General features: G+C 44.3%; 1 protein-coding gene across 1 annotated transcript in view; it reads left to right on the forward strand.

Annotated features, from left to right (window-relative positions):
• The window catches only part of LOC147461869 (uncharacterized), a 47,236-nt gene that overhangs the window by 16,085 nt on the left and 7,916 nt on the right, over nt 1–23,235 (forward strand). The window contains exon 3 of the mRNA XM_086509341.1: nt 4,002–4,116. Within this exon, the coding sequence (XP_086365467.1) occupies nt 4,018–4,116 (99 nt within the window). The 5' untranslated portion in view covers nt 4,002–4,017. The remainder of the gene's footprint in view (nt 1–4,001; nt 4,117–23,235) is intronic.

Below are 23,235 nucleotides of genomic sequence, written 5' to 3' on the forward strand. Positions count from 1 at the left end.
GGGCGATTACAATTCTTTCAAGAGGGGGGTATGTCACAAACCAATGATGCAGCATGACCACTCAGGTAGGACCAGAGGATAGGCTGTACGGAATCCTGGAATTTGCGTTGGCTGTTGACGCGACAGACTGTATGGATTTTCACGAACTACATTGACAACTACCGATGTGGTAGACTGTACGGATTTTGCAAATTGCGCTTTTTTTGGGCAGATTTTGGGACCAAAAGCTTTTTGGAACAAGTTGCTTTTGGGACAAATTCTTTTTGAGTTTACTAGCTTTTGGGGCTCTGCTTTGTGGCATCCCTTGTAAGAATAAATAGACCCAAGGGGCCTCACTCTTCAGGGCATCTGGATGCAGAGTCTGAGAGCAGAGGACCCCTCTGGAGTTGTACTTTGCTCAGGCATTGATATAAAAATAAATACCAAGAGGGGCGCCAGCTTTTGGGGCCAATACCTTTGGGCACGGAACTACGCCGGGCCATGTCGAGTAAATTGAACCATGATTTAAAGTTGTGAAGTGTTTTTAAGTGATTCTCTTGTGTGGTGTCAAATTCCCGACTTGGGGTGCCCTAGTGTGTGACACCAAGGCCAACATCATCTCACGCAAGTTGGCGGCTCGACTTGGAATCACACCCGAAGCAATGGGACCACCGATGGATGCGGCTTTAGGAGAACTGGGGCATGATGTCACCATTACACATGTCATAGGCAAACTTCGGTTGCATTGTCAGGGGTGTGATGTACTCTTGGGAATACCCTAGCACCATAAGAACCGTGTCGTGGTGGACTATAGGGCTAGAAAAGCCACATTGAATGATGAGAAAGGCAAAGAAATTATCCTTGATGTAAAATCAAAGGTTGAATCTGTCCGTCCCATTTGTATCAACTTCGGCCACTTTCAAATTAGTGAAATCTAGTCTTTGTTACGAGAGGGCACCACGTGCCAATTGAAAGGAGCACACTGGATTTGACTTTTAGCACTTCAAAACATTTGTACAAAAAGAGAATCCACGCAAGACACGGAGTGATGGAGTTCCACTCCTAGACTGCCTCTGGCCCCAAACCTTGGCGTCCCTTTTGGTATTTCTTTATATTGCTTCAACAAGGTACAACTGAAGGGTGCTTTGCTCGACTTCTTGCACTGAGAATGTCAGAGTGAGACCCTGGCTTACATATTTAAAGCCCCTTGGCCCCAAAAAGTATTGACATAAAAAGCTGTGGCTCCCAAAAGTAGTAGAAGCCAAAAATCTAGCGTTGCCCTACAACCGCCACAAAACGCGGGTTGTCTGTACAGTTTGCCACGTCAGCACCTTTTCATAAAATCAAGGCAGATGTCACGTCAGCATTTGTCTTATGTAGTATTTAGGCCCCTGGTGTAACAGACTTGGACACTCCAAGTCAAGAATTAATCGCGACAGCACCAAATAACCACTTCAAAACAATTCACAGATCACATTAGATTTGCACTGGCCCGGCGGAGTTCCGTGCCTAGAGATATTGGCCCCAAAGACTGGCGCCCCTTTTGGTATTTCTTTATGTAAACATAAACGTACAGACATACCAAGGCTGTACACACAAAGTAAATACACACGCACACAGACTCGAGCGCATGGGCCGGGTACGTGCGCGCGTACACACACAGCAAAATGAGTGCAAAGTCGTACAGAAATCCAATCGACCAACTCTCTCTCTCTCTCTCTCTCTCTCTCTCACACACACACACACACACACACACACACACACACACACTTTTTTTTTTGTAATGTCAGATTGAATTACCAATTGGAAACCTCAAGACGAGGAAAACCCATGAAAAATACTACAAACAGGAAATCAGAAACAGTCAAAGTAGAGCTCGAAATGGCTAGCGGGAAGCTCGTCCAAGTCATAGGCAACTCGGAGAGACTGTCGGACGAGATGTCTTGAAGAAGGAAACATACTCCATTTGAATCTGTTGAAACATGAGGGAATTACGTGCTCTCCACACCATTCAGAGCTTAGAATCTGACCCAGCGCTTCCAGCAGGCCTGCGCGACCTTCTGCCCTGCGCGACCCTCAGCCCTTCGAGAACTCCTGCACTGCGCGCCTTCCTGCTCCTGCTCTATTGCTGTTTTGTCGCGTCAGCGGATTTGGGCAGACAACAACTTTGTCACGTCAGCAGAATTGGGCAGAATTGCGCCTTCCATCTTCAGCCCTTTGTACAGTTCATGATTGAATTAGGCCTGGCTTGTCAGCGTGCAAATTTCAGCTTGCGCAGAGTTTTCTCCAAGGAATTTAGTCGGCTCTTCAGTGATTTGCTACTGTAACGAATTAGGTTTCTGTGCTGTGAGCCCTTCTGGTGCATTTTGGTTCAGATTTTTATAGAACAGAGACTCGTTCATGTACAGTGTTGTGGTTTTGTACAGAGATACTTTGATAAAACTAAAAAGTGAGTGGCAGTAAAGCGAGTGACAGTCTAGAGCAGTGTTCTAATTGAGGAAGACATTTGTCTATAAAAAGTGTGGTTTCGGTTGGTCATGGCAGAAGAAGCTGTATATAAGCGTAGAAAACAGGTTGATCTTTCCTCGATGGATGCTGCAAACATCATTAAAAAGTGTTTGTCGGAGGATTTTGCAGACGCTAGGAATGCCTGGGAAGGCCATCAACCTGATACCAAAGTGGTTATTCCGGTTCAGCAGCTGATGGATCCGGTTGCACAATATGCATTGAATGCAGTTATTTTGTTTTTCCCCGGCAAGATGCCCTCGGCACAAGATTAGGTCAATGGGTTGATTTTCTGTTGGAAAGACAAGCAGTCCGAGGGGTGTATTTTGGTGCCCGCGGGTTTTATGAGGTGCTTCTAGCTAAGGTGGATGCTTGTTCGCGTTTGTTGGAAATGTCGCCTTTGTTTTTCAGCATGCAAATGATGCATGTACTGCCATGGGCGCTTACTAAAGATTATTAGAGTTTGATACGACACAGGTGCCCGGTCTGGGTGGAAATAGTTGGATTTCCGCGAACTTGGAAGCATTTCTTGCCTCTTATGGCGGCTCAGTTAGGCAAAGTGATATGTCCCCCCAAACTTGGATACTAATTCCAATAGATTTTGCGTGTTGTGGGATATGCACAAGCCGACGCCATCAGGAATTACGGTTGACTCTGGTGATCCTATGGTAGGCAAAGGGCCTTTTAAACTCAAATGGAGGAAGTTTGCAGGTGCATGTTTTAGTTGTGGAAAATTTGGCCATATGCAGTCTGAATGCCAAGAGTCTTTGTTTAAATTGCCACCATCTGCTGTTCCTACGGCTGGAACTCATGGTGCTTCTCCCTCCTCTTTGTCTGTGAGACCGAAGATGGGGGATTCTAATGGAAGCATGCAAACCAAACAGGGTAAAGACTCAGTTAAGGGCTTGGCTAATGCGCAGCTTGCTGCAAAGACTGATACCAAAGGTAAAGCCAAAATGGCAAATTCCATTGATGGTTGGCAAACTCCCAAGAAGACTACAAAACCTCGTGTTTCGCCTCTCTCTCTCTCTCTCTCTCTCTCTCTCTCTCTCTCTCTCTCACACACACACACACACACACACACACACACACACACACACACACACACACACAATGGAAAATAGAATATGAGGTGCTGCTATCTTGTATCTAATGAGCCTCAAGGGGGCCTTGCAAGGTTTGGGGCTCATCGGCCTGCCCGTTTAAGTTCCATATGCAACATGGTCCCCTCTATCTCTTTTGTGAAGATTGTACATTTGAAGGTAGCTGGTTAGTAGTTGACGCAAGCATTATGTGATGGGGATTTATACGAAAAATGAAAGCTTACGTGTCTATTATGTGGTGGGCATTCACATGAAGGGATGTTTGTGTGCACTTTTATCTTGGCTGGCCTTTTTTCTTGTTTTCTTCTTTACTTTATTTATAATAATTGACTTGCTCTACCCTCGACCCAAGTGTTGTACATGTCTCCAGCATGGTAATACGATTGGGAGTTATTTTGTTCTTTATGACTACAGATTAAAAGTTACCGGCATGGAGGGAAACAAAGGTACAGACTACTTTTCCATACAACCTCCCAAACTTGAGGATGCAGGCCTTGAAGACCCAGCACTGCCAATAGAAGGCATTCAGGTTTGTATTTTTTTAACTTCGCTTTTTTCTTTTATCAATGATGCATTGCCTATGATAGGAGGAAATATTTTTTATGTAGGTTAAATTGTTTCGAGGGGATTAAGGCTTTAAAGGTAGAGTTTAGTGAAGACCTTTGGTTTTAAATTGCGTGTAATGTTGCTTCTTAGAAGAATCTATTAATCTTTGGGGATATTTCCTTTTGAAAGAAAACCTATCTTTTGAAAGGATCTTTTTTATGAATGGTTACCCTAACAATCATACCACATACCACTTTGAAAGGTCTAGGAAAATTGAGTTGATAATTTCAAACTGTCATTTCTCGACAAATGTTAGTTACGACGACTTTCCAATTCGACCACCTTTTAACTGTGAATAAAATTCTCAGATCTTCAAGTATCATTGGTTGCCAAAGACAATTGTCTTTGATAAAGACCGACATATGACTTGGATAGGAACATTTGAAAATTTAGGTACAAAGTTAAACTTCTCACCCACAGACGGATGGATAGAGTGAAAATTGTTAATTCGACTGTGTTGGACTACTTGAGAATCATGTTAATGAAGTAGATTAAAGAAATCACTGGGAGAAATAGATGCAGGCTACAACTTGTAGAATACACAGTGCATTCTTCTATCAAGAAGTCTCCATTTGAGACTAGTGAAGGAAGATTCAAGATCTTCCCTATCTTGAGAACACATAACAAGATCTTCATTGTGGATGAGTATGTATATAATTTGCAAAGTGCATTTCAATAGGTTAAAGATGCCATGAGTTACTCTCGGCATCTTTAACCTATCATACTCGTAACTTCCTTATTATATTAGGGCGAATCTTCGGGGATTCCTTCCCAAGGTTAAGCTTCTCAATTTTAGTTTCGTGCCCAAAATTAGGGCCATGGGTTTTGAACTCACTCCAAATGCACGAACGTCCTCTCAGGTTCTCATAAACCAACCCAACATGGGCCTTTGCTGCTCAGAAAGTCACCCAAATATACATATATATATCCCAAACACCCCCCCCCCCCCCCCCCCCCCCCCCCTTTTTCACGATTGGCTAAGCAGAGCGTTTCTCCTTATATGCAATCACCTGTGCTTGCACCTACAGCTTGCCCTCGCCTTTTCTTCATCGCCTTCTATTTTCTATTTTCGTTTAAGATGAGAGCATCTCACAGAGATGCTCATCCAATTTCTTTTGGAAGAACGTAGGCACATACTCTCGGCATAAATAAACGAAAGCCAGTTGCAAATAAGCACCGCCATGCTCTCACATCCAATGACAATGATTGGGCTTTGCTCAAGTTTCAAAAGGCTCGATTGCAACACGCATGTAAGAAAAGCGTACATCAAAGTTAGCATGTGGTTATTATGGGCCATTCCAAACTTGATAAGAGATTAATGTATGCCATATAAGCTCAAGCTTCCATCATACTAGAAGATATGTAACGCTTTTTATGTTAGCTCATTGAAACCATACAAAGGGTCTTCTGAATTCCTTTGCAACGGTAAGGTTTTGTGTAAATATTTAGACAAGTTTAAGAATTACTCTTTTGATGATGCAAAATGGATGACGGAAGGTCAATTCTAACTCCCTCTCTCTCTCTCTCTCTCTCTCTCTCTCTCTCTCTCTCTCTCTCCCCCCCCCAATTGAAGACTATAACCATATACATGGTTTGGGTAACGAACAAGACATCAATGTATTAAAATGCTTACTGAAGACAAATTTTTGTCTTTTTATTTGTTTACTGTCTTTATCAATGATGTTGGTATGCGGACAATGTTCTCAAACTTGCGGCAAGTCTTCGCTTTTCAAGCACGAGATAGTGTAGCATACTATTGTGCAATGTGTATGGCTATTTGTTTCAATAACACGCTTGCGGCAGATACGTTTTCACAAGCACCAAGTAGTCTAGGCAATGACTTTTTGGGATGGTGTTTAGTGCAATAAGAACCAAAGCAATATGTAACTGTTCTCCCTTTATACGTTCATAGTCAAAGAGGACTGTGATGTAATGGCGGGTTGATGTCACCAAATTTGATTTTTGATACGTTTAAAACTACTATGAAAATAAGTAGTCATTTTGATCACTTAAAGATGTTTTTTAGAATGATCAAAATGAAAAGCTCAAGCTTGACAAATAATTCCTCTCTCTAGCCTATGAAGAAAAATGTCTAAATTTGACCTAAAATAGGCTATGGAAGTGGGAACATCAAGACCAGGGCTAAAGTATTACAAGATTTAGAACAGAGGAATGTGTTGGTGAACTAGAGAGCTTCAAAATTTGAATGCATTTTTTAGAATTGTCAACGAAATCTGATAAGGATTCAACCGGGATTTTATGGGACGAAAACGAAATATTTGTGAGTCCAAAAGAGCTTTAGAAGTATGCATAATTAACCATACAGGTTACTACTACTTAATGATTACATATCTTCTTTTCAACCTGATTCTTGCTTAATCTCCGTAGATCCTATCACCGGCGAGGTGTTTAGGGCCTTGGGATTGAGTTCAACGAGGTGTTTTAAGTGAAAAGTCTAATCGCAATCTCTGCATAATTTTAGAGCTTTCATCTCTTCAATTTGTGTAGTTAAAAGTGCGTTTAGGAAATTTCATTAATCAAAAGTTCTTTTGAAGAAGAAGCAATATATTAATACAAAGTCTTTTCGGAGGGGGAGTCAGCCCAAAAAGTCTGGCCCTCAATTGATGTCGAGTTCTCTCTCTCTCTCTCTCTCTCTCTCTCTCTCTCTCTCTCTCTCTCTCTCTCTCTCTCTCTCTTAGTTTCAATACATGAATGTGATGTGTTTTGAGTCGTTAATGCTTGCTTTGCATTGTAATACTTGAATATGCTCAATGTTACATAGTTCACTGATTAGTCTAATTAATTCGTAATTTTTGCTGCACTTCAATTTCAATTCTCTGACTTTGGGATCATAGCATATCTAGGTTATCTTTTCCTTTTTGAAAAAAGGGCGGTTCTAAGATTGAGTATGAAGGGTTGAATCTTTTAAATAACCATTGTAAGTGAGTATCGAGATCTATCATATTAACCCGTGCATTCTGCAACTTAAACATTGTGAGAGCCGTCGTATCAATAGTGGACTCTTATGGGGGTTACCTTTGGTTTTATCACTATCGAGCGTACAAAAAGCTTGGTAGGATTTTGTTAGTTTCAATACGGGCAATGTTATGACCCTGCTCTCTACATTGATTAATTAGAAGAGTTTAAACCAAGGGTGTGTTAGATCCTAAGAGCTTTCGCTTGATTCACAAAGGGAAATAGCTGTGATTGTTCACACAAGATAGTTATCTCTCACAAGGAACTTCTAATTCACAAAGCACCATCACTATATCTGAACACAATTAGGAAGAGGAGAGGAGAGTGATTGACTTATCAGTTTGGATTTGTACAATGATGCTGCAACTGTTGATGGAATTTGGGCAGTTAAATTTCTTGCCCGCAGGTTACAAGTAGCTATGGCAAATCTTGCTTTGCAAGATGTAGTCCAAACAAGCTGCAAACAAGGCATCTTATTGTCCTTTCTCCCAAAGAGGATTCTCTTGTGAAGTCTCGTAAAAAGAGATTTCAAAAAGAGCAAATTCTATTGAGTGAAAGAAGCACTCATCTGCTATAAGAAGAGGAAGAAGCCCTCAACGTGAGGCAAAGGGAAAGAAGAAATACAAATATACACGAGAGAAATCTTCTGTGAATGAAGAAGACAATCTTGTGTCATCTGCCGGTGTAGATGTACACCCCAGGAGATGTCGAAGAACTCCCTTACCATCACCTCCCTTTGGGAGGAAATCTTCAATCTCTCGTTCTTCTTGTCGCTCTTGGGAGAGTGAGAAGAAGCGTGAAAAGAGACGGAGAAAGGAGAAGCCATCTAGCTCTACGTTATCATCAATCTCATATGTATCGGGGAGTTCCTATTACTGAAATAGCAATTCTCTCAAAGCACGCAAGCGGAGAGGCCATCGACGCTCTCATGCTTCCTGTAAGAGAGCATCTCGCCTAAGAAAATTCAAGGAAGGAGGTAAAAGCATAACCTTTCTTTCCTTCAATGGAACTTTCTGCAATGTGGACAAAGTTCTAAGCTTTATCCAGCAATTTGATGCAGCCTTTGGGAATGGAAATGTTTTGGAGTCATCCAAACATAGACATGTTACTATATATCTCCAGAAATTAGCCCTTTCAATGGTGGACAAGCCTACGCTCCAAGGTAGAAGCTCCGAAGACTTGGAAAACATGCCAGGTTGCTATCATGAAGCAATTCTTATCAAGTGGCATTTCACCAAGTGCTTACGGCATGGCGAAGCCTAAAGCTTGATGATAGAGAGAACAGGTAAAAATATGTGGAGAAGTTTTGGGATCTACATCTCAAAATACGGTGTATAAATGCATCAACTTCTCGGAGCAAAAGCAACATTTGTGCTGGGCTTCCTGAAGATTGAAGAGACTATATTAATGCACAAAGACCTCTCTCTCTCTCTCTCTCTCTCTCTCTCTCTCTCTCTCTCTCTCTCTCTCATAACAGGTCTTGAGTTCAACTCTCCTCGTCAGATAGATCCTTAAGGTCTCTTGGGATAGTTTCCTACGACGTTAAAATTCTCCTCTCTCTCTCTCTCTCTCTCTCTCTCTCTCTCTCTCTCTCTCTCTCTCTCTCTCTCTCTCGCGCGCGCGCGTGCGTGCGCAGTTTCAACACATGTATGTGATGTTTGATTGAGTCTAAGTTAATGCTTGCTTTGCAATTGTCATACTCGAATATGCTCAATGTTACAAAGTTGATTGCTTATTCTAGTTAATCTGTAATTTCCGTTGCTTTTTAATTTCAATTCTCCGACATTTTGCTCCGGTTACATCATCAAAACTTTCTTGGAGCAAAATGACTTAAAAATGACCCCAAGACAACATTTTTACCGTCTAAGAATCTAGCCTTCAGATGTTTAGGAAAAATTGACAGGGTGAAAATGGCCTAGGGAGAAAAATGTTTGTATTTGACCTCAAATGGGCTACGGTCCACGGAGTAAGTGGGAGTGGCAAGACCAAGGCTCAAGTATTAAAAGAGTTGCCTTTGTGTAAGATCTTTGTAGTGGATTTTGTAATGAGCTGAATTGTAGATAAACTAAAAAACCTTCCATACTTGTTCTTGATTGAGTCTTTCTATGTCAAGGATAGTCATGTCACCAATCTTTGTCACACCTTTGAGTGTTGTTGCTGAAAAAGATGAAGGGGTTTCAACTTTCTACTTTGGCTTCATTCGTTTCCATTTTGATTGGATTCATCTTTCTAACATCTTCTTCAAAGCTGATATCAGAATTATCATCTGAAGACTCATCAGGGGCTAGAAATATCTGTGGATAAATGATATCCAACTCATGTAATTCATGTTCTTCATATTCCACACAACTATCATCTTGAAAGACTATCCATTCAGAATCTTCTCGCAATATTGTTTTATTACCTCACCCATTTGTTGCCTTTGTTGCCAATTCTGTACCTGAGCATTGATTCCCCATCTGTGATAGGGATTAAAACCATCTGCAGGGTCTTCTTCTGCACAGGGAGACATTTCCGGTGGAAAGTTGTTTAGTGATGTCATTGCTGGAGAGAGGAATATTGGATTTCTCTGCCTGGAGAACCTCAACCTAAAGGTCTTAAAGCCACTCACTCGGGAATGTCTTTAGAAGATACTAAACTGTGTAATGTGGAAATTGATCAACTTCGCAAAGATGGATTGATTTCTCCCTCTAACAATGCTTTTGCGTGCCAGGCATTCTATGTCAACAATCATTCAGAACAAAAGCGCGGAAAGAAGAGGTTAGTAATCTACTATAAACCAATCAATGATTGGTTAGAGCACAAAAGATTTCCTCTACCCTTAAAGGATGATTTGTTGAGAAGAATTAAGGAATGCAAAGTATTTTCAAAATTTGATTTAAAGAGTGAGTTTTGGCAATTCAAAATTCAACCTAACGATAGGCACAAAACTAGTTTTGTGGTACCATGAATGGAATGTGCTCCCAATGGGTTTCAAGCCAACACCATCCCTGTGTCAAGAACGGATAGAAATCCTATTTGCTGACTGCAAAGAATTTTTGCTTCTCTACATCGATGACATCCTTGTCTACTCCAAAGACATTATAAGTCACATAAAGCACTTACACCTGTTTATACAGAAACTACAGAAGACAGGACTGGTGCTAAGCCTAAAGAAGATTGAGCTATGCCAACCACAATTATCCTTTCTGGGAGTAGAAATATCTAATGGATGTAGCAAAATGCAAGAGCATGTATTAAAGAAACTTCAAGACTTTCCAGAACAACTGAATGATCGCAAGGAAGTTCAATCTTTTATTGGATGCCTGCAGTGGATTTCCCCTCAATATCCTCATCAAGAAGCAAAATATTTTTTTGGTCTGACAAACTCTCAGAGACAATGAATAATATCAAGCACATTTGCAATAATCTACCTCCTCTACACATTCCTACCAATAAGCCGCTTATAGTTTATTCTCATGCCTCTGAAGAAGCTTGGGGAGGAATCCTTTGTGAATCGAATAATGATACTCCTATTATCTGGAAATGGGCTTCTGGTCGTTTCAAAGATGCTGAACTACGCTATCATTCTATTCAACGGGAACTCTTAGCAGGCGTGAATGCAGTCTTATCCTTCCTTTTATTCTTACTAGGAGTCCCATTTTCTCTACGGAGCGACCTAAAACATTTTGACAAATTCCTCAAAGAGAAGAATGCGGGAAAAGTGGGCAATGCTCGAATTTACAGATGGGCTTGTAAGCTTAGTCACTTTGACATAACCTATGAGTATGTTCCAGGAAATACGAACAACGTGGCTGATCTACTTTCACGTATGAAAATGACATAATCAGTAATTTCACACTAAGGAATAAAGGTGACTTCAGCCATGAGTGACATAATCAGTGATTTCACTAAAAGGAGGCCTTGCAACAGTGTTCGGGGAGCATTTTTGAACGAGCGCACTTGTAACAGACTTGGACACTCCAAGTCTAGAATCAATCGCGACAGCACCAAATAACCACTTCAAAACAATTCACAGATCACAATAGATTTGCATTGGCCCGGCGGAGTTCCGTGCCTAGAGATATTGGCCACAAAGATTGACGCCCCTTTCGGTATTTCTTTATGTATTAATCAATCATCAAATTACAAGAGAGCGGTTATGGTTTCACTCTCAGACTCTGCGTCCAGATGCTCTGAGAAGTGAGGCCCTCACCACTAATTTAAAGGTTACAAGGGATGCCCAAAAGCAGAGCCCCAAAAGCTTCAAATCAAAAGCAATTGCTCTCTCTCTCTCTCTCAGAGAGTCAAAACTTGAAAGCAAAAGCATTCTCTCTCTCTTTCTCATTGCGTAGAGAAAAAGCAAAATTTGCGTCGCTCATCATTTAAAATTATTTTTTTTCCAGCCTACGCGATTTCTGAAAATTAGGGTTTCTGTTGTCCGCCACGTCATCACTTTGTGACATACCCCCCTGTTGAAACCATTGTAATCGACCGCGATTACGCCTGCAAAACCGACAAAAGCCATAAACCGTCTTAGCAGACACTGACTGTTAGTACCTACGTACTAGGAACACACATCTAGCACATGTACAAAATCGACAGTCACATCACACGACATCACAGGACATCACATGACATTCAACATTCATTCGGATCTTAGACCATGATTTATCGGCAATGTAGCTAGCAATAACATCTAGGTCCAATCGGGACCTCATCGATGTCCGATTGACTAACCCCTATTGCAACCATGTCTATTCAAGATCAATCAGACCAAAATGCTGCAGTCATTTCGTCTATCAGTTCTTGCACTCAAAAGAAGTCAAGAACAAATCATTATCATTATCAGGAATTCCATTTCATAAAGTTACCCAGCAGAATACTGTCAACTCTCAGTATCCGTGAAGCTCAAAGAGACATCAGTGACTTTAGTCAAGACATCTGTTGACAAAGGAGCGGAGTAACTCCCCTCTTGTGCATCCCACTGCACCAGATCTTCGGCCAAGCTGAATTTCTGGGTTCCGTTTGGAGTAGACTATGCTAAACCAAAACATCGAGGTAAAGTTTCACAATCCGAGGAGTATCTGCTAGGTCTTCCTCCTCCATCCACTTCGCATCAAATGCAGGAAAGTTCTTGAACTTAACCAAGAACCGCCTTCGGACTTTACCTTTCTTCGTATCCGTATGTGCCAAAATCTGTTCAGGAACAAGGGTCTCCTCGTTTTCTTCCACTGCGGGTTGCTCATCAAGCTCCCCATCATCAGGCACATCACCCTTAACAGGTTTCAAGAGACTCACATGCAATGCATTGTGAATCCTCCAAGTATCTGGCAGTTTCAATCGGAAGGAGACACCATTTATCTTTTTAGTAATCTGGAAAGGTCCGTAGTATCGCATACTAAGCTTTGGAAAAAGCCTCTCCTTTGCCTTTTTCTTTCTTAGCCGTGCCTTCTCAAAACGTAAGAGCACCCAATCATCCTCCTTCAGTTTCAAGTCGCGACGATGGCGATCCGCTGCCTTTTTCTGTCGTTCTTGAGACTTGTGCAAAGTCTCGCGAACCTTGGCAAAAGCCGTATCCAAATTTCGCGAATATTCATCCGCTTCAAATATCTAATCTTTCGTGCTCAGGAAGGATGGAACCTTCGCAGCACTTTCAACAATCTCAAATGGCGTCTTCCCCGTCGAAGAGTGTATCTTGTTATTGTAGGCAAATTCCACCAAAGGTAAGTTCTTTTCCCATTGAGTCTTCTGATCCGAGATACAAGACTTCAATAAATCTAAAACCATTGAATTGGCAATCTCAGATTGCCCATCAATCTGCAAGTGGAACGATGACGAGAACTGCAACCGCGTGCCAATGTTCTCCCAAATTGCCTTCCAAAATAAACTCATAAATCTGGGGTCTTTGTCGGAGACAATCGTCTCAGACGTGCCATGTAATCGGATAATCATCATGATCATTCTGTGTTCTCGGGAGATAAAAAATGAAATCCATTTCAATATTTTCCCAGGGGTGGGTGGGTATGGGTAAAGGCTGTAACAATTCCTGTGCCTTATGCCTGTCAAACTTGACCTTCTGGCATACTACGCACAAACTCTTCCATATCCTTTTTGAGTCTCGACCAACAGAAGTATCTCTCTACCCCTTCATGGTGGTAGCAATGCCGCGGTGACCCGTAAAAGGTGGACAGTGGCATTCAGTCATAACCTTTTCCCGCAACGACTGTGTAACGCACAGTCTTTCTCATCAAGTAGCCTTCCCGAAGGGAGTATCCAGCTACTGTCTCCCCATCCCGTATCCGTGTGAAAATATCTGCAAAATCTGTATCTGTGGGATACTGATCGACCATATCCTCGAAGCTCCTATGATGTATCGCGGAAATAGCCAGAACCAACGGCTTCCGAGACAAAGCATCTGCCACCACATTCTTCTGTCCCTGCACATGGACAATCTGGAAGTGGAACTATGACAAGATGTTCGCCCACCGCATCTACTTTTTCGAAAGCTGCTTCTGTGACAAGAAGTAGCGCAAACTCTGATGGTCTGTAAAGACAGTAAAATCCGCTCCGAGTAGGTAATGCCGCCACTGAGTAAGAGCATGGACAACCACCAAAAGCTCTTTCTCATAAATCTGTTCTGTCATCTCCGGCCTAGAGAACAATCGGCTCTCATAAGCAATGACATGGCCTTCTTGCATCAAGACCGCACCCAGACTACGACCATAAGCATCACAAAATACTTCAAATGACTTCTGCAAGTCCGGCAAAGTCAAATCTGGTCCTGTAGTCAATTTCTCTTTCAATGTCTGAAAGGCAGTCACCTCTATGGATCCCCACGAGAAAGGGACTCCTTTCTGTATCAAGATATGCAAAGGGGAAGCAACCTCTGCAAACTTTCGAATGAACCGTCTGTAGTACGAACATAGTCCCAAGAAGCTTTCAATTTCATGGACATTCTTCAAATCGGGCCAATCACAGGTAGTGTCTATCTTGGCCGGATCCTTTTGCACTCCTGTTGCTGAGACAAAGTGTCCCCAAAAAAATGTATCTCTGAAGCATATGATCTCTGTGGTCTGCTTCATTCTTGGAGAAAACAATGATATCATCGAAGAAAGTGCCAACAAATAGCTTGTACTCTTGAAAAATCTTGTCCATCATCCGCTTAAATGTCGCAGGAGCATTGGTTAAGCCAAAAAGGCATCACCAAAAACTCAAATAACCCAAAAGTCGTCCGAAAGGCTGTCTTGTAGACGTGTCCCGGCGCGATTCGGATATGATGATATCCACTCTTCAAGTCAATCCTGCTAAAGCACGAGGATCCCTGTAACCTGTCGAGTATATCATCGATCCTAGGAATCGGAAATCTGTTCTTGATGGTGATTTCGTTGAGAGCGCTATAATCGATACACATTCTCCAAGATCCGTCTTTCTTCAAATCCAACAACAGTGGAGATCAATACGGTGAAGTACTATGCTGGACAAGACACTTTTCCAAGAGGTCTTTCACTGCGTTCATAATCTTTTCATTCTGTACTCGGCTCACGCGATAAGGTGGCCTGTTCGGTGGCGTGCTTCCAGGTATCAGATCAATGGTTTGATCTTCAGGCCCTCTGAAAAGCAATCGGCATGAGTGTGGAGAAAAATCTTGGCGTTCTTTTGATCAGGTCAAAACATATTCAACCTTTATCCATCGTTCAGTTCTCTCCCAAAAGAATGAGTAAGAAACTAAAGTTCATCAAGTACAATCTCTAAGCCCTTCATTTATCAAAGTCGCTTTCTCGGCCCGGTAGTCAACCACGGCGTAGTTCTTGTGGTACCAAGGGATCTGAGTAGAACGTCGCTCGCGTGCCCTGAACACCCTTGCCATTGCAAACGAAGTTTGCCAATGCTTTGTGTAATGGCAACATCCCATCCGGGTGCCAATCGAACTACCTCCGCCTGTGGCATCAGTCTGTCGGACGTAATTCCAAATCGAGCCACCAATTCTAAGTGAAAAGAAGTTGGCCTTGGCTCCTTCAAAAGAGCTTCCTGATCTTTCACTTTGCCCCAAAAGCGGCAAAGTTTGTACTTTCATTCATTAGATTCGGTGCAGGTCCCATGCCATGTGGTACTAGTTCTGCTTTTCTATCTGCCTTTTCTGCCACGTTCCTCAGCTGCTCTCGAACTCTCAGGCCTGTCGTCATCTTTATCATTCTGTTCTTTTTGTGCCTTTTTAGGGCACTTCGCGGAGATATGTCTATGTTCCCCGCATCCAAAGCACTTCCCCTCTCTGATGAAGCGAGCTCTCTCCTCAAGAGTAAGCTTAGGCGTGCATCCTTTTTCTTTGGGTTACTCTTTTTCTTTCTCCTTTCATTTCCAGAAGTCTGTTCGGCTTGTTGTGTCATGTTCTCATCTGTGGGGTAAGTCAGACTGCCAGAGTGAATGGCAAAGCCCTGCTTCGCATGACTCATCAACTCGTGAATAGAAGCTGACTTCTGTTCCAAGCAGTGATCTCGGATCTCTGTAGGTAGACCCAAGGTAAACCGCTCAATCTGTTCTCTGAACGAGATCTTCTTGAATGAAGAGGCGGGTAGAAAAGAGCTCCAGAATCTTTCACAATAAGCATTGATTGTATCTTTCTTGGTCATCCGGAGATGGTTCCAAGCAGCTCGTATATCTCGTTCATATTCTTGCGTCAACCAAGAAGAAATAAAAAGCTTTTTAAATTTCAGCCATTTAACTGGCGCAGTCTTATTTAAAAGAAGCGTGGACCACCAAGTACGAGCATTCCCCTTCAAGTAAGAGGCAGCTCTCCGAATCTTGGAATGCTCTGAATAGCGTCCTCCCGCGAAGGGATGTCAAACTGCTGTATAAAAGACAAAGCCTTCGAAGCATCTGAGTATCCTGAAAAAGTATCAAACTTGATCGAGTGGCCACCTTCCTTAAACTCTTGGACTTTCTTGCTTCTATCTTCAAGAAAGTCATACTGGTTGGCTTTGTAAAAAATCTTCTTGTTAAAAGTTTCCGTCATCGGAATCTGAGCTGTCTGTAGACGAGTCCTCAGTAGAACTGTCAGTCTCTAGGCGAGATTTAGCCTTCTTTGCCTTTTTCTCGCCCTTTCCGAAGCTTTGTTTCTTGCTTCGCTTTTTACCCTTTCCGTCTTCTTCGCTCGAATCTGAAGAGCTAGAAGAACTATCAGAAGAAGAAGAAGAAGAAGAAGAAGAAGAAGAAGAAGAACTGGGTACTCCTTCAAATCGAACACGCTTCTTCTGTTTCTTCGCCTTGTCGCATGTCGACTGACGACCCAAATATCCCGGGAAGTCAGTGCCCTTCTTCTGCTTTTTGCTGTGCTTTTTGGCTTTCTTTTGCGCGTCAACAAGCTGGGCGATCCGTGCATCAACCACCTCTTCTAATTCCTTCTCTGAATATTTCTTGTGAGGAGAAGGTTTCTTGAGAGTGGGTTTCGGGGGTGGTGTAATGGTTTTCTGCCACTGCACATGCACTTCCTGAAAAGAAGCCTCGCTCATATATTTTGCCAATTTCGAATCCTTTGCAAAACTGAGCATCATCTTTGTTGCATCGCCGATCAATTGACGACGCTTCATCTCTTTGCTCCGCCTGAGTAGGCCGAGGCGGGTCATACTCTCTGTCTGAATCTTCGTTGTGATCCTTGCCCGCATCTTCAGATGCAGAGGGAGTCGACTGATCCTTGCGTGAAGCCATAGGTGCCGCGGAAAAAAAAATTGGGGATCGGATTTCTCGTAGAAGAGAAATCGGCCGTGCTCTGATACCACTGTAACAGACTTGGACACTCCAAGTCTAGAATCAATCGCGACAGCACCAAATAACCACTTCAAAACAATTCACAGATCACAATAGATTTGCACTGGCCCGGCTGAGTTCCGCGTGCCTAGAGATATTGGCCCCAAAGATTGGCGCCCCTTTCGGTATTTCTTTATGTATTAATCAATCATCAAAGTACAAGAGAGCGGTTATGGTTTCACTCTCAGACTCTGCGTCCAGATGCTCTGAGAAGTGAGGCCCTCACCACTAATTTAAAGGTTACAAGGGATGCCCAAAAGCAGAGCCCCAAAAGCTTCAAATCAAAAGCAATTGCTCTCTCTCACAGAGAGTCAAAACTTGAAAGCAAAAGCATTCTCTCTCTCTTTCTCATTGCGTAGAGAAAAAGCAAAATTTGCGTCGCTCATCATTTTTATTTTATTTTTTTCAGCCTCCGCGATTTCCGGAAATTAGGGTTTCTAGCAGAAATTAGGGTTTCTACTGTCCGCCACATCATCACTTTGTGACAGCACTTCAGTGTAATGTTTTTGTAATTGTGATCTTTTGTAATGTCCTGCAATTTAAGTCTTTCTTCAGTCTGAATAGTCTGAGTTCTACCTCAACTCTCTGCAACTCTTTGCTTGTTTTTACAGAATCTCCAATGAGAGGTCGAGGCAGATGAATAGCTTGAGGCTCGAGAGTCGGGTTCATTTATCTGTAGCTTATATATAGGTTTTGGTAGGACAGAAGCAATGTCCTTCTTAGATCGAGATCGGCTGAATACCTTGTATGGATCAATTGATCCAAGCCTTTGAATGTATAAAGGCACCGGTTGTTGAACTTCATTGAGTCGACTCTTTGAGATATTCAGTTTCCATTCTGAAGGAAATTCTACTTCATGCCAGTTTATCATTTCAGGTAGAGTTCTTTGAGTGGTGTCATCACCTTTCATGACAATATTCTAACCTTTTGTTTGAGAAGCATCTTTTCGAAGGTAACCAAAGTTATACAGAGAGGGAAGACAAATATTGACAGTTCTAATGATCATACAATATGCTATTTGCAAGTGATCGGAACTATGCTTTAGATCGAGACCATGTGTCTTGATTAAGAGAGAGATAACCTCATCAAAATACTTATCTGTAAGACTCTAGGGAAAGTTTAGAAAGCATTCTATATATATGGGACCATTAGATAGACTACTTCGTAGAATACTAATGGTTTGGTCCGGCAGGTTTCTGTGTCTAGTATCTAGTAATGCTCCAGTATAGGAAACATTCAAACCTTTTCTAAACAAGGGTATTATGCCAACAACTATATGTCCTATATGTACAAATTGATGACCTTTGGGTAATGCCCTATTTCTAAACTCAAAAAGCTCTTCAAAGAGGTGGATAATATGATTATCAGAATCCCTATCCCTAATAGTTAGCTTTCCATGAGTTTCGTGGTACAATGTATTAGCAGAAAGGGCAAATACCTTATTGTGTTTGTACACCTGTGCAGTAGAGGCCTTAGGTAAGCTCCATTTGCCAGTTGGGCTTGCTTCTTCAATTTCGACGTTGTCGGATAGTAGCTTCTTGTTTGATTATGCCTAAAAGGATTCTGATACAGCTGATGATGTCTATGTCTAGCGGCACCTTACCTGCGAGCGACAGTGATTGAGCAGTGAGAGAAGCTCCTTTACCATAGAATTCTAGGCAATCCTCACGAGCACTCAGAGTTTGCTAGTAATACTTCACACGATTAATCATAACAAGCATGAACCAATGGCTCAGATACCAATTTAGGGCGGAAGCAGATTCAGTAAGAACAAGCAAAGAGTTGCAGAGAGTTGATGTAGAACTCAGATAATTCACACTGAAGAAAGACTTAGATTGTAGGAGATTACAAAACATCACAATTACAAAAAGATCACATTGAAGTGCGCTCGTTCAAAAAACGCTCTCCGAACACTACTTTTTTTTTCCGAGAAAAAGATCCTTCTATTAGTTACTGAAACTAAGTGCCCATAGGGCTACAACCACCTCTTCAAGAGAGGGCTACAACAACCATGATGGGAGACTCTCCCAATGAAAAAAGCAGCATATGTACAATGGGGCTAAATCAAGAAATGGGGGAGGGAAAAGCCACACAGGTGGTCGGTAGTGCCATCGGAGAACACCCTGGACCATGGTGTAGAAAGGCCCAGGACGCCAGAGTCGAAGGAAAGCCTTTCTGCGCTCCCGCATGCGGTCAGAGCTGCCCTGTAGTTCCTCAAGCTGTCTTCTGAGAGTATGGATCAGCTCTAGCCAAAAATCGCGAACAGTCTCTGCTGGTGGCACAGGGCGAGCCTCAAAGATGCGGAAGCAACGGGCGCGCCAGATGAACCAGAGTGTCAGGCCGCTGATGAGCTCCCAACACTCCTCTCTCTCACTGCACCACTCCTGTGGAGTAAGCTCTGTAGCAGGCTGGAGTGTCCTACATCACTATCATCCTGCTGGTGGAAGATAGCTCAAACTGAAGTGCCGGGCCCGTGAGGGTGGACCAAGCCGCTGCTCCCCAAGCGTACTGTCGAGCGGTGGAGAGAGCAGGCATCAGCCGAAGAACTCGTAGCCACACCTGCTGGGCCGATGGACAGTCCCAAAGACAGTGGCGCTGACTCTCCACAAGATGGTCACAAGCTGCACATGCGGCCGAGAGACCACTATGCACTAGCCAGCTCCCAACTGCTGTAGCTCTGTGTGCGACCAGCCACTAAAACAAGGTGACTCGCCTCGGCTGTCTGGAGTCCCACAACCTCTCCCAGAAGGCTGCCAAGAACTCAGCTGTGAGACCCTCCTCCTGCCAATGAGGTGCTGCAGCGGGGCGGGCCTCTCTCTGTGCTGCTAGTATATGACGTCCCAGTCGAGCAGTGTACTGAAAGAACGGGACACCTGGGTGGTCTGCAAAAGAGAAGGGGTCCCTCCAAAGCCACTCACCAGGATCCCACTGTACTCGTGCCAGCGGACAGCACTCCCAAGCCTCCAGTGTCCAGTCTCAAGAGCTGCTGGGTCAGGATCTATGACACAAGTCCTCCCACGGATGCCCACTACTCGGATCCTCTGAAAACAGCACTCTGCCACCTGCAGGGCCTCTACTGCAACTCGCTGTAGTCCGCCACCCTGAAGCTCGAAGAAAAGGGATGGAACAGTCTCTGAGCAGGCCCTAAGTGAGATGAGAACCTCCAGTCGTGTGAAGGCTCCCATCCACCTTGGTGCTACTGGCTCGAGAGGCGCGAGCCACTCAGCTGGAACTGCCTCTGAGATGTCCTGGCACATGCTCTGCACCCCTCTCATGCCTTGTAGCTGGAAACCCTGCACCTCCTCTGACAAGCCTGTGAACTCTAACCAGTCATGTGAACTCTAACCAGTCACCTAAAGAGCGTGCCGCTGCCATGGGACCCCAGGAAACATAAGGCCGACTACCAACCAAGTGGCCTCTCTGAGTGCTAACCATGGGGTTCCAGACAAGGGGCTGCCGTAGGCGCTCCTCCATGCAAGTAGGCTGTCTCTGCTCCAGGCCTCGCCGCAAGAGCTCCCAAGATCAAAGCAAACTCACAGCGAAGCAGTCCTCCAGTCTTCTGCTCAAACCAACTTTGCGCATCTCTGTGAAGATCCATCTGGTCGAAGGTTGCCAGGGGCCTCCTGCCTGAGGCACCCTAGCACGAAGCCGCTGTAGCAAGAACTCCTTCCAGGGCTCCTCACCTGGAAGAAGTCCTCTGACGATGAACTTCCCAAGAAGGGCTCTGCTCCGCTGTGCTGGGTCAATGATCCCAAGCCCTCCCTTTGAACAAGGAAGAGTGATGACCTGCCAAGCCACTTTGGCTCGGGCTATCTGAGTGTCACGTCTTGACCAAAGGAAGTTCCTGATCAGCCTCTCTACCTGGCCGATACAAGAACTCGAGAAGATCCAACAAGAAGTGATGTACCACATAGTCGCCAACAACACCTGGTTAGCCACTACTACTCTGCCAGCCAAAGAAAGTCGTGCTGAGCTCCAATGTAACAACTTTCTCCTGATAGACAGGAGAAGGGGAGCAATCTGCTGCTCAGGAGACACGTCCAAACCAACCTGACAGTCCAAGTACCGAACTGCAGTCCCTGGGGGAATCCACCTAAAACCCTCTCCTGGCATCCAATCGGGCATAGGAGCACTACCAACCGAGAAAGCCACTGTCTTTCTCCAATTGATCAGTGCGCCCGATGCACAACAGAAGGTCTCCAGAGCCTGCTCACACCTGTGAAGGTTGGCACTTGCTGTGACACCAAAAACCTGCTCATCGCCTCCGCATAGAACAGAAAGAGGAAGGGGGCAAGAGGACAGCCCTGTCTGACCGAACGTGTGAGCATGAAGCGATCACCTCTACCTCCTGCCAAAAGTACCTGACTGTGAGCCTGTCTGTACAAAGCTGACACCCCTCTGAGCCAAGCATCTGAGAAGCCCATCCTGCGTAGAGTGCCCTCTAGAAAGTCCCAGTCAACTCTGTCGTATGCCTTCTCAAAATCGAGAAGAAGAATCACTAGGTCCTCACCACGGAGCCGTGCTAGGACAGAAGCCTCTCAAAAAGTAAAGATGTTGTCAAGGATACTTCGTTCCTTGACAAAACCTGTCTGAGTCACATGTATAAGGCTCTCTAGAAGTGGCTGAATCCTCACACTCAGAGCCTCGGCAAGAATTTTGTAGGTTGAGTTGAGGATGGTGATGGGGCGCCACTGTCGAATCTCATCCAAGGAGCCACCCTCCTTGGGAATGAGGTAGATCAGGCCCTCACTCATGCTGTCAGGCATCACTCCTGTGTGCAAAATGTACTGAAAAGCACTACAGAGATCTGGGCCAAGCAAGTCCTAGTACTCCAAGAAAAAACTGGGAGTCAGCCCATCCTCACCTAGACAGCTACCACGGGGGAGGGCCCTAAGAGCCGTGTGCAGCTCCTCAAGCTGAAGTGGCAGCTCAAGCCTCTGACGCATCTCCTCAGTCACAAGACAAGGCATCTGCCCAAACCTGCTCCCTGCATGCATCCTGACGCTCTGACTGGCTCTGCAGACAGCACTCACGGTAAAAGTCAGTAGCAACTGCACACATATCCTCGGGCTCAGAAGCAATTGACCCGTCGGGCCTCCTCAACTGACTGACCTTGGCATGCGAATGCCGAGGTCCCACTGTCTGAAAGAAAGCACCAATCACTCTGTCGCCCACCTAGGTCCACTGAGATGCTTGACGGTGGAAAGCAAACTCATGTCGCCTCTCCTATGTGCTAACAAGCTCTTGTCGACCGCAAGCACATTTACCAAGGAGACAGCCATGACTACATTCGCCGATCTTATCAACAAACAGGTGGAAGAGCCAGCCCGTTTGTACCATCAACACTTCCATTTTTTGGCAAAAAGGCCACTTAGGTACACTACAACAAATCATGTCGTGGCCACCACCTTCACTCAGGTTCTTAAGTCGACAACAAGACATCCCGTGGACCACGCGCAGTATGTCTTGACAACCTTGAAGGGCACCAAGAAGAAAGGCAAAATCACATACTTGGGTGCGCCAGAGGTGTTGACTAGAATAGCATATTATGCCATTAGCATGGGCAACAACCTACCGCCTGCCCCTAATCAAAATACATGGATCTTGGCAGCACAACCCTCTCCACGAGCTACAAGGCCAGGTAAAAGGTCACAGAAATCAGGAGCCTGCGGTAGCTGCTCCTCCAACCAAGGATTGTCTGGATGCTGCTCTTGCATCCTCTGTAACGAAGCAATGCCCCGTCTGAGACGCTGCTCCTCTCTCGCTGCAGCCCGGCGAGCCAGAGACTCCTAGAGAAAGAAATGGCTAATCTGAGCTAGGCCTGAGGCCACTTTCTGTCAGCAGGAGAATCCTGCCTGTCCAAGCTCTCTGTCCAGAGAGCCTCTATCCGCTCTCTAAGTGCCGAGTCCAACAAGACCCTCTCTGGGATGCGAAGCATCGTGCTCCCACTCCTCTGCTTGTCTGTCATTGTGAGGATCACTGGTGCATGGTCCGAGAAGAAAGTCCCTACTAGAATGCCCACTGTCCCTTCCAAGTCATTGAAATGGTCGCTAGTGTAGAAGCGATCTATCCGCGATAGATTCACTCCTCCCACTCTGCGGTCCGAACGAGAGAAGGTAAGGCTGTCTGGGGGCCTCACAAGACCAGAGTGCTGCCAAGCATCCGAGACCCTCCGAGTCATACAAAACCTCTCCCAAGCTGCCAGCTCAACTCCATGCACAGTAGCATGGGTACCACCAATCTTGTCAGAAGGGTCCTTCAACATGTTGAAGTCCCCTCCTAT

The sequence above is a fragment of the Adiantum capillus-veneris genome, chromosome 3 (assembly GCF_014529385.1).
Source record: "Adiantum capillus-veneris isolate H3 chromosome 3, ASM1452938v2, whole genome shotgun sequence".
Taxonomy (NCBI): Eukaryota; Viridiplantae; Streptophyta; class Polypodiopsida; order Polypodiales; family Pteridaceae; genus Adiantum; species Adiantum capillus-veneris.